Source organism: Macaca mulatta, chromosome 1 (genome assembly GCF_049350105.2).
Source record: "Macaca mulatta isolate MMU2019108-1 chromosome 1, T2T-MMU8v2.0, whole genome shotgun sequence".
Lineage (NCBI taxonomy): Eukaryota > Metazoa > Chordata > Mammalia > Primates > Cercopithecidae > Macaca > Macaca mulatta.
The window spans coordinates 125,794,757-125,807,332 of record NC_133406.1 but is presented as its reverse complement, the minus strand read 5'-3'; the positions used below and the strand labels follow the sequence as shown (position 1 = coordinate 125,807,332).

At 39.0% G+C, this 12,576-nt stretch overlaps 1 protein-coding gene across 4 annotated transcripts in view; it reads right to left on the bottom strand.

Annotated features, from left to right (window-relative positions):
* Positions 1–12,576, bottom strand: part of TRIM33 (tripartite motif containing 33) — a 121,985-nt gene that overhangs the window by 60,729 nt on the left and 48,680 nt on the right. For all 4 annotated transcript variants that reach the window (XM_001099267.5, XM_015148754.3, XM_015148762.3 and 1 more), the window contains exons 2-4: positions 8,729–8,847; positions 7,869–8,013; positions 7,569–7,701 (exon numbers count right to left, since the gene is read on the bottom strand). In XM_001099267.5, coding sequence (XP_001099267.4) covers positions 7,569–7,701; positions 7,869–8,013; positions 8,729–8,847 — 397 coding nt within the window. The remainder of the gene's footprint in view (positions 1–7,568; positions 7,702–7,868; positions 8,014–8,728; positions 8,848–12,576) is intronic.

The window sequence follows — 12,576 nt, the reverse complement described above, 5'->3', positions numbered from 1 at the left end:
GGAAAAGAATGGAGCAGAAAGCATTAGCTAAGACACACAGAAGTGGCTAGGCACAGTGGCTCATGCCTGTAATCGCAGCACTTTGGGAAGCCAAGGTGGGGGATCACTTAAGGCCAGGAGTTTGAGACCAGCCTGACTAACATGGTAAAACTGTATCTCTACTAAAAATACAAAAATTAGGGGCCGGGCGCGGTGGCTTAAGCCTGTAATCCCAGTACTTTGGGAGGCCGAGACGGGCGGATCACAAGGTCACAAGATCAAGACCATCCTGGCTAACACGGTGAAACCCCGTCTCTACTAAAAAAATACAAAAAAAAAAAAAAAAAAAAAACTGGCCGGGCGAGGTGGCGCGCGCCTGTAGTCCCAGCTACTCGGGAGGCTGAGGCAGGAGAATGGCGTGAACCCGGGAGGCGGAGCTTGCAGTGAGCTGAGATCTGGCCACTGCACTCCAGCCTGGGTGACAAAGCGAGACTCCGTCTCAAAAAAAAAAAAAAAATACAAAAATTAGCCACGTGTGGTGATGTCCACCTGTAATCCCAGCTACTCGGGAAGCTGAGGTATAAGAATCACTTGAATCCAGGAGGCAGAGGTTGCAGTGAGCCGAGATCATGCCACTGTACTCCAGCCTGGGCAACAGAGAGGCACTCTGACTCAAAAATCAAAACAAAACAAAACAAAAAGATACACAGAGGCAAACTAGTTCTAAGGTTAAATGGCTCTCCTAACAAATACAGGTCTAAGAAACTGCATGTACAAAGTTGGAGGGTTAAGTAGAGGGTTCCTGCTACTAGAGTGTAAGTGGAAGATAAGAGATTGTTCAGTAAAGAAGTTAACTTTGCCCAAAGAGAGGTCTAGCCTTTGCCTTCAGTCCCTGGCAGGTAAACTCTAACCCCCTGAAATGTCCTGCCTGATAAAATTATCTTTGTTTGCCTGGGGACCTTGAGCCAAGCCAGATAGTCTGTGTCAACAATCTGATTTACAGTGGGAGCTCTGGGTCACATAGTCTCAGATCAGCCTCAGGAGGAGCTGTCCTGGAGACTGAGGTCTGCCATGTGGCCGGTGAACCACATTTATGTGACAAAGACTGACCCAATAAAAATTCTGGACACCAAGGTTTAGGTGACATTCCCTGGTTGGCAATATTCTGTGTACACTGTCACACATCACTGTCAGGAGGTGTTCATGATGTCCATGGCTCCAGCGGGAGAAGACAACTAGAAACTCCACTTTTGGAACTCTCCTGGACTCTGCCCTGTGCATCTTTCCCTTGGATGATTTTAATCTGTATCCTTTCACTGTAATAAACATAACTGTGAGTATAATAGCTTGCAGTGAGTTCTGTAAATTCTAGCAAATTATCAAACCTGAGTGTAGTTTTGGGGAATCTTGATCTTACAAGTGGTGTCAGAAGTCAAAGGAGTCTCATGGATTACTCTCTAATTTTATAGTTAGCATCAGAAGTGGGATCGCTTGAATGACCCTGACTTACTAAAACAGGTGGTTTGCAAAGAGGGAGGATGAGAAGGTGGGAATTGATAAACCTTTAATTCTTGGATGGGTACCCAGTCATGCACGGTTACATAACTGCAGCTGCAGTTACTAGAGGTAAAACTTACCAATGGAATTTAGAAATGGTAGACCCAATTCCCGAGGAGGTGAACCACCAGATAAATAAGGAAATGCAAACTAGTAAGAAAAAAAAGTAGGCCAGGCATGGTGGCTCATGCCTATATACCAAGCACTTTGAGAGGTCCTGGTGGAAGGACTGCTTGAGCCCAGGAGTTTAAGATCAGCCTAGGCAACACAGAAGTCTTCATCTCTACAAGAAATAAAAAATTAGCCAGGTGTGGTGGCACAACTACTCAGGTGCCTGAAGTGAGAGAACTGCTTGAGCCCAGGAGTTCAAGCCTTCAGTGAGCCACTGCACTCAAAGCCTGGGCAATAGCGCAAGACCCTAACAACAACAACAAAAAAAGTTAATGAAACAATTCTTTTGTTACTGCTCTCTGTACTAGCTAAAATGAAAATATAAGAGAATGTTAGGACAGATCCTGACACTGGGCCAAACTCAGATTTCAGCCAATCTGGGCTACAGTCACTAATCTCAGGGTAACTCCAAAAGGAAAAATTACGCTGGAACATTAGATACCATGTCTGTGACCTCCAGTTATAAGGAGGTAGTCTAGGTATGAGAAAGACAAAACTAAGAAACTACTGAAACCAGGGATTATAGTACAAATTGTCTCATTTTGATCAACAAATATCTTAGGTGATGTCAGACAAACACTCTAATAAGAAAGGCAGTGTCCAGAAGAGTTCCCTACAAAATAGAAATAGTTTGTGCAGGATTTACAACCAGGAGAATGCAAAGAGGTACTCATTATACTTATAAGCAGGTAGCTTCTTTTTCCCTAAGGCTGAATTTGAAACTACCTGAGGAGCTGCTGATCCTGTGATCAGAGGGGTGCTATACTATAAACTACTTTCTATTAATCAGCAACGAGCAGTTTGGGTTATGGACAATTCCAAGGCAAATGGACAGCATCTTGTTTGGAGGGCTACCACTCTGAATACAGAAAGTAAAAAATCAATTTAGCGGGCATGCGATTTTCCCCTATGTTAGGGTTTTCATGGAACTCTGCAGTTGGTGTCAGAAGTAATGGTGATCTTGTGGACTGTTTCGTAACTTTGAAAAGACGATGAAGAGAAAGACACTGGTAAAATTCAGTAATGTATGTTATACTTGCAACTCTCTTTGCAAAATTATAACAGTTGAGAGAACTCTAACGCAACTGACTCCACCTTGCTTCTAACCTCACAAGCTGTCTTTGCTCATTCCCATATGTGGGTCAACCTAACTATGGGAGGAATTTATTTTATAGTTTAAGTCACTAGCAAGTGGTCACAAGATTTCTAACTTCCCCTATAGATAAGATCACTATTGTGAAACCCAAGACTAGTATTTGAGATATTTTTCAGGCTTTGCATTCTGCTAGACTAACTGATACAACCCAGGCTGGTGACCCATACCAAGAGACTAATTCATCCGGTCCTGTGACCCCTACTCAGGAAGTGACTCAGCATAACTCACTGCACAAAGACAGTTTTGACACCTCTATGATTTCATCCCTGACCCAACCAATCAGCAGCACCCATTCGCTAACCCCTGCCCACCAAACTATCCTTTAAAAACCCTCATCTCCAAATTCTCAAGGAGTTGGAATTTGGATGGGAGATATTTGAGAAATATTTCCTCGCTCAGTCACTCTGCAACTATTAAACTCTTTCTCTGCAGAAACTCCTGCTGTCTCAGTGTATTGACTTTTTCTGGACGGGGGAAAGGAGTCTGGCTGGGTGATAACATACTGAACACTTAAACTTTGACTACTATTAAGTATTTCTTTTAATGGGGGCTCAACTATGCTTTAGCAAAATAACCCTGGCAGCAATACAGACAGGATGAATTTGACAGAGTAAACCTCGAAGTAGGGAAAGTAGGGAGAATAGTTGTCAATGTGTTGTAGTAACGAGGGGCTGGCTTTTAAGTCCAATGACATGGTTTCAACAGTCCATCCAGAGAAAATAAAATGAAAGCATGAACAAAAGAGAAGAAATGTGTGATATTTCAGTATATATTTGTTCTCTGTCCCTATTCCTGGCATACAATTCCTAAAACCCTCAGAGTCTCTGAAATAAGTATCTTTTTGTATGTTAACAAAATGACCAATGGCTGGGGGCTCCCAGACCGATCAGGATGGGTGCTGCCAGGGGAACCAACCAGATAATTAAAGAGTTGGAACTTTCAGCCCTACTTCCTAACTTAGGAAGAGGAGAGAAGGGATGAAGGCTGACATGATCACACATGGTCAGCAATTTAATTATGCATCCCTACATAATGAATCTCCATAAAAACCCAAAAGAGTAAGGGTTGGAGAGCTTCCAGTTACTGAACACGTGGAGGATAATGCATCCCTTCCCACAAACTTCACCCTATGTATCTCTTCATCCAGTTGTTCATTTGTACTTTAAAATATTGTTGAGCTGGGCACGGTGATACACACCTGTATCTCAGCTACCGGGGAGGCTGAGGCAGGAGGATCATTTGAGCCCAAGAGTTTAAATCCAGCCTGGGCAACACAGCAAGACCTAATCACTTTTTAAAAATTAAATAAAATATTGTCAAGTGGGGCACAGTGGTGCATATCTCTAGTCCCAGGTATGTGGGACACTGAAGTGTGAGAATCACTTGAGCCCAAGAGCTTGAGTTCAGCCTGAACAACAGAGTGAGACCCCGTCTCTTCAAAAAACAAGACAAATTATCTCTCTCTCTCTCCATATATATATAGTTAAACAAAAATTACAGGAGGGCATTGTTTTGGACTAAGCTCCTGCACGAGGCCCCAACAGATCAGACTAAAAATCAAAGTAGGGACAGAACCAGAAGCAACATATAGTTCTCTTCCCCTTTGCAGTCACTGCAGAAGCAAGAGTGGCCAAAATAAAGTTTAATCCCTTTGTGACTTCTGGCTGAAGCAAGAAACACAAAAGGTGTTTCAATGCACCTTCCCACATTCATAGAACAATTATGTCTTCCCCTCTTCCCTAAGAGCTGAGACAGAAGTACAGCATTCATTCCATGCCCATCCAAAAGGATGATAAATTTCAGATTGTGCAAGGACACTATAAAGGTCAGCAAACTGGCAATTTAGTCAAAGTTTACAGGAAGAAATATATCATCAACACTGAACAGGTGCAGTGGGAAAAGGCTAATGGCACAACTGTCCATGTAGGCATTCACCCCAGCATGGTGGTTATCACTAGGTTAAAATTGGACAAAGACCACAAAAAGATCCTTGAACAGAAAGTCAAATCTCACGAAGTAAGAAAGGAAAAGGCCAAAATACAAGGAATAAACAAGATGAGAAGATGCAGGAATAAAGCAATCTTATATACAAACTTTCACTGAAACTGTTGAAATGGAAAAAAAAAAAAATCAAAATGGAGTCCCTCATGCTGAGTTTCATCAAACTGAAAATGAGTTATCAGACCATCCAAGAAATCAGGAGAGGGATAACACCCTAATTTCCCAAATAAGCCAGTTTCAATTGGTATGATAATAAAGCTCCCTGTCTTTAAGCTCCCCCGCCTTTTTTTTTTTTTTTTTTTTTTTTTGGTAAACCTCTCCTACGGTGCTGTCTTTAATCCTTACAACAACAAAAGGTAACCTGAGGTAATTTGATGTTAACCAATCAGTTATTTCTCTATTGTTCTGCACTGCTCCAACCTTACTAGGAAAGTAACTTTGAAAAGACCAATCCACTTTTTATTCTTTGGTTTTGCTTTCTTCAGTCCCACTCTGCCTATAAAACTAACCTCCTCTGCTCAGTTCACTGAAACACTTGTTTTATTTTATGGAATGAGGTATTGCTCAAATCTAAAATCACAAATAAAACCAATTAAGATCTTTGAACTAAATTGTTGTAATTGCTGTGATTTGTAATAAACTGGCAGTAGTAAGTTAAATGCTTCCCTGAGTTCTATGACCCATTCCAGCAAATGATCAAACTCAAGGAAGGGGTCGTGGGAATCGTCCCGCCCCCAATTTACAGTAAGTCAGTCAGAATACCAGAGGCCAGGGGACAAGCTCGGTGGCTCACACCTGTAATCCCAGCACTTTGGGAGGCTGAGGAGGGAGGACAGCTTCAGGCCAGGAGTTTGAGGCTACAGTGAGCTATGGTCATGCCACTGCCTTCCAGCCTGTGTAACAGAGCAAGAACCTGTCTTTTAAAATATATATATATATTTTTTAAAGTACCAGAAGGCGAGACTTACGACTGGTATTTGAAGTGGAACGGCAGTTTGCAGGACTGAGCCCGTAACTTGTGGGACCTGACTCTAACTCCAGGTAGATGGCGACAGAATTGAACTGAATTATTGGACAGCAAGCTGGTGAGAATCAGTCAATATGAGGGGAAACTGGTCACACACATGGTCACAGAAGTGCTCTGTGTTGTGTGAGTATAGGAGGAGAAAAAACAGGTTTTTAAAAAATTATACAAGAGATAATAAGGACTTAGATATAAGTGGTAAAGGAAAACGGTAAAAAGGGAAGGATAATGGTCGAACTTTGAGGCGGCAATGCCGCTGAAGCGATTCTTTAATGAGGAAAACTATGACATCTTCCTTTTCTTTTTGCCTCTCATCATCAACTTAAAAAGCTACAAGAAATCTAACACTCAAAAAAAGATCTGACTGCAGCTGTGAAAAAGGTAACCTAATGTCTTACTGAGACTGTTAACAATCTAAGATTTCAGTCAAGTTATAGGTTAAGACATTTCTGAAAAATTAAGAGTACAAAAATTTAATAAATATACTGTAAAGCTGTGAGAGATGCCTTGAAAAAGAACAAAAAGCACTACCTTTATATAGTCAAATTTGAGACATTCTGCATTCTATATTCTCTATACCCTATGGAAGAAAATGAGCATATGGGTTAAGAAGAGATCTGCAGTCTGACTACCTGTGCTCAAATCCTGGTACTACCAATTACTATGAGACTTTGTACAGATTACTACAGCTTTCTGTAAGTAGGTTCTCTCACATTTAAAACAGTCATAATACCAGTACCTAAATCTCATGGGTAGTTGGTATGAATTAAATACATATTCATCACTCAGAAAAGTACCTGGCACAAAGTAAGGCTGAAATAATTGTTGACGATTAGGATTACTGTATCCCCTCTTTAAGAAGACTCTAATAAACTTCAATGAATTCTAATGAATTAAAAACTCTAAGAAATCATATCGTTAAGAAACACATTTAAGTATGGCTAACCCAAGTTCTCTTATACATTTTTGGCAATAGATTAATAAAATCTATTCCCATCCAGTCATAAAAACTGTTGTTTGAAAAACACTTTGGAAAATTCTGGACTATGGGTAAGTGACACCATCTTTTTACTTGTAATAAACAGATGCCATGGAAGCTAGAGAAATTTACTGAAGGATATTGTCACACAACTGACTAGAAATTTTAGTACAGTTCCCAAACAGTTCATATGAAGCACACTCACAGTAAATGAATACTACTGAATTCTGAGGGTACAAGGTTAAAATACAAAGGTATGTATTAGAGGGTCAGTAACTCTGCTTAGTTTTCATAAATCCCTAGCTTTTCTACAAATTTTATATGTAACATGAAATCAGTGTATTTATGCTTTGACGTTAAAAGGAATGCTGCTTTTGTAGACTACAGCCAAAAATACTATAGGACACCAAGAAAAAGCTTATTTGAATCACAGGAGTAGCAAACAAATGAATAACATAACTCCATTCTTGTAAACCCAAACCTAAAAAATGATACATTTTAACAAACATTCATAAGACAATTAGATATAAATGTGGAAATCTTTAAATAATTTACCAAAACATATATTGCTCAAGAAATTAAAATATGTAAAATTTAGATTTAAAAGAGACAAACTTATATAATCAATATTTGCTTTAAGAAGAATGATTTTACAAGCACTTTTTATAGTATTTCCTGGTAAGCAATTATGATTTCTGTACCTATGTTCTTTGTGTTCCAATAGCTGACAGTCTCTACATGTCAGTCTATCACATGTTTCACAGAAAAGTTTCAACTGTTCTTGTTTGTGTACAGGGCAGAAAACAGGGCGTTGACCAGATGCTCCGACAGACTCTGTAGCAAAATAAAACAAATATTTTTTAACTAAACATAAAATTTTTGTCTAGTTTTCTAAATTCCTATTGATGTTGCTACCCAAAGTTTATAAAGAATAAGTAGAAAATGCTATAGGGGTAAAAGAGGGAGGTTAACTGTAATCATTACAACTGCATCTATCTTACCTGAGACATCTTCTTTCTTCCTGATCAAGTGATCTTTAGTAAATTTTACTCTTTGATGTGCTTCGATACATGTCTTACATAGCCACTCTCCACATTCTACACAAAAGCCAACTGCACTTGCATTGTCTTCACAACTAGTACATACCTAAAAGAGGAAATAAGTACTAATCTAAATTAAATATATAAAATGTAGGTCCAAAAAATAAAAAGAAAAAACTTGTTCTTAAATATACTGTCTATTTCACCGTACACAGAATAAAATTATTTTGTTATCCATTTATCTTCAACAAAATCCTTTTCCTTACAGATCATTCATGTAGGTAAAAATCTAAGTCTCAGAACACAAAGTCTGTGGAGATTTGACTTTTTTTTTGAGACAGGCTCTCGCTCTGTCACCCAGGCCGGACGGCAGTAGTGCAGTCATGGTTCACTGCAGCCTCAACTTCCTGGGCTCAAGCAATCCTCCGACCTCAGCCTCCCAAGTAGCTGGGACTAAAGGCGCACGCCACCACGCCCGGCTAATATTTTTATTTATTTTTTGTAGAGATGGGGTCTCATTATGTTGCCCAAACTGGTCTTGAACTCTGGGGCTCAAGCAATCCTCACACCCCAGCCTCCCAAAGTGCTGTAATAACAGGCGTGAGCCACCATGCCTGGCCCAGATTTGACATTTTAAGTAATAACTTTAGTCTCATTTAACTAAGTTTGAGAGTATATAAGAAAGCTATCTTTAAGTTTCTATCTGAAACAGGAATCCATAGCAGAACCACCCTAAATTACTTAACTATCCAAACATGCTTTTCTTACAATTTACAGTTTGATATCAAGATAGGAATATAAAGAAAAATTGAGAAGCATACCTGTTCTGATTTTTCATCAGAACTGCTAGGAGCTTCAGATGTGTCTTTCACAAAATAATTATCCACAAGGTCTATCTGTCTGCATTCTTGGCGGCATACTGGGCACCGTATTACACCAACTACAACACAAAATAACAACATTTTAAAATATTCTTCAGGAATAAATAAATAAATTGTGCATGATGTCCATATGGGAACATTAATTCATCACAGAGAAGACCAAAGAAATGAGCATCAAGAACTCAGTAAAATAACCCAGCGAGTTATTCCATTTGGGTAAAAGTGATATTCTATTTAGGAAAAGAAAAAACAAGTATTATGATGCCTCCCAAAAAGTGCTTCCACATTACAATATGTAGTTAGCTGAATAATTGCCCCAAAAGAAATTCAGATCCTGATCTTTGGAAACTAAAAATATTAATTTACATGGCAAAAGGGACTTTACAGATGTGATTAAGGCTGTGGAGATGGTTTGTCCAGCGGGTCCTAAATGCTATCAAGTGACCTTATCAGGGGGAGCAAGAGGAAGACAAGACTACAGAAGAGTAGAAGGCAATTACAGTAACAATGGACACAGGGAGTAGAGTGATGTGCTTTATAGATGTAGGAAGAAGCCAGAGGCCAAGAAAGAAAGGCAACCACTAGAAGCTGAAAGAGACAAGGAAATGGATTTTCTCCCAGAGCCACCAGAAGGAACCAGTCCTGCCACCACTTTTGACTTTAGCCCAATGAAAGGGATTTCAAACTGCTGGCCTCCATCATGGTAAGACAGTAAGACAGGTGCTGTTTTAAGACATCCAGTTTGTGGTAATTTTGTTACAGCAGCAACAGAAAACTAATACACAATCTATCATCTTATAAATTCTGACTTGGTTAGAGATACTTGAATACATGCTAATATGAGAAGAAAGATCATCTGTGCCTTCACCTGCTAATGTTTTAGGACTTATCAGAATGGAAAAACTTTTGAGGTAACACACAGAGGCTAAAGAAGTAAAAATAGCACCAGAGTCCACACAATAAATTGACTACATGTCAGACATGAAATTGAGAATACAGCATAAATGACACAATCCATACCTTCAGGAAGGGTTCTAGATTAATATATAATTTTTATAGTTTATAATGTACACAACTACAGAAAGTACCAAAGACTAGGATATAAACTGAGTCCCCACGAGTTGTGTGGTACACAAACTGTAGTACCATATATAGTCATTCTGATGGAAAATGAAAACATAAATAAAACTTACCATTCTAAAAGAAGGGTGAGGTAGCTCATGCCTGTAACCCCAACACTTTGGGAGTGGGACGATCACTTGAGCCCAGGAGTTTGAGGCCAGCCTGGACAACATAGTGAGATGCCATCTCTAATTTTAAAATAAAATAATAATTAAAAAATAACTTGTTATAGATTTAAAATACAATACTGTTCTTATCAATGTTTCCTCTTTATTTTACCAAAAAATATGGTATAAAAATAAATAACAAGATCCTGGTCAAAGGAAACATACAAAAACAATTTTTCAAACCAAAGGAAGAAATAGTGAAGTGAAAAGAAAGGGGAAAAGGAAAAATATTTTCACATTTGGGAAAGCATGAATTAAAAACCTCTTGAGAAAGTGTATTACATAAAACTATAAAGGAGTATAAGTAACTGTAGGGACAAAGATCTGAGAGCAATTAACTCTTCTTAGAGTGAATCAGTTAAGTTTTCACCAAAAAGATAACACTTTAATAGGGTGTTGAAGAATTAACATGAATATACTAGTGTGTAAGAAAGGGTTTACTTGGCAGGCCTGGGTTGCTCAAATGCTGCACGTTCCTTCTTAAGAAAGGCCTGTCTTCAGGACTGGCCGTTTACAGGTTCCTGGGAGATGACCTCTGAGCCCGTGGAAAATTCTGCCTGATAAGAGTATTTTTGTATACCTGAGGCTTTAAGCCATACCATGTTTGACCTCTGGGTGCACTGGAGTCCCAGTAGCTGATTATCAGTCCTGTGGGGGCTGCATGGCAATGAGACTGATCTCCAAAATCTAGACACCAAGGCTCAGGTGAGATTCTCTGCTTGGCAATACTCCCAGTGTATTGTCCCATATTGTTGCTGGGGACATCTGAAAGCATGGGTCTGCTTTCTCTTGGACTTTGCAACATGTATCTTTTCTCTTTGCTGATTTTAGTCTGTATCTTTCAACTACAATGTCTTCAACTAAAACAAAATGCAACCATAATAAAACAAATTTTCTCAATCCTATGGGTCCTTCTGGTAGATCACTGTTCCTGAGGCTAATCTTGGGGACCCCCAACCCAACTAAGAAAGAAGGAAACTGATAATAGCAAGTACAAAGTTTACAAATTAAAAGAAAAAAGAATAGGAGGCTACAAAAGACAGCAGAAAATATATCTATCTTTCCTTCTATCTATATGTATATAATTACATCTATGTAAAATACTGAGAAAATTAATGAGAAATTTGCAACATCTAAATGAAGGAATACTTTTGTTGAAGGACACAAAAAATGGAGAGCCATTCTATGTTCTAAGCAAGAGAGATTCAATATTCTGAAAGGATCCGTACTGTGTAAATGAATTATTCCATACGGTTCTATATTACACTTTCTGAAACTCAACAAGTTAATTCTCAGATTCTTATAAATTTCCAACTCAATCTAGCAGGATGACATCACAGCTTATGGAGACAAAAATTCATCTTCTTCTTAGTCTAAATCATCACTAAAATGATATTAAGGAATTTAGAGGATTAACACAAGATCCAAAAAATGAGGGTGAAAGGAGGAGCAGGGCACATATATCAGTATGTAAGCAACTTTAGCAAATTTAGATGAAAAAGAATAACTCAACAGTGCAGAAGAAACCCAGTCCGTAGTACACAGGAATGACAAGATACACCTGAGTAAGACTTACTTGCTGAAAAAAATTTCAGAGAAGCTTGGAATTCAGTCACCAGGCATGAAGAAGTCCCAAAGAGACACAAGGGAATACATGCAAGTCTATAGACATCAGCAAACCCCACTCCTATATTGATTACTTACCTCTGATGGATTACTCAGTAGCCAGGGTGTCTTACTCCCAAAACAAAAGAGTTGAAGGTTCTTTAGGGATCTTGTTGCTATCTGCTTCCATATTTATCAATAAATTTTAAAATTACATAAATGTCTGCTCTAAAAATGAGAGCTGGCCAAGTATAGTGGCTCACACCTGTAATCCCAACATTTTGAGAGGCCAAGGTGGGCAGATCGCTTGAGCCCAGGAGTTCAAGACCAGCCTGGGCAACATGGCAAAACCCTGCCTCTACTAAAAATACAAAAATGAGCCAGGCATGGTGGCATGTGCCTGTAGTCCCAGCTACTTGGGAGGCTGAGGTGGGAAGACTGCTTGACTCCAGGAGGCAGAGTCTGCAGTGAGCTGAGATTGCACCACTGTACTCCAGCCTAGGCAACACAGTGAGACCCTATCTCAAAAAAAATAATAAAAATAAAAATGAGAGCCACTTTACATTTGAGTATGTATTCCCCTTATAAGTAGTGTACATCAGATGAGTGTGCCAGACTTAATCACTCAGTCCTAGTTGCTATGATGAGTTCTGATCATTATACAAAAAAACTGACACCCAGACTCTAAAACCAAAGCTACTGACCCTATGCATAAAGTCCCTAGAAGTGATTTCATCAATTCAAAGCTCAAGTTCTAAGAGACCCATTCAAACTTACTGAATTCGTTCTTTTAAATGTCAATTTACTAACATTTTTATTTGGGGATGAGGGGTCAGTGGGAGATGAGATTCTTTCTAAAAGGCTAAAATACACAAGTCTACAAAGTAGTTTGTC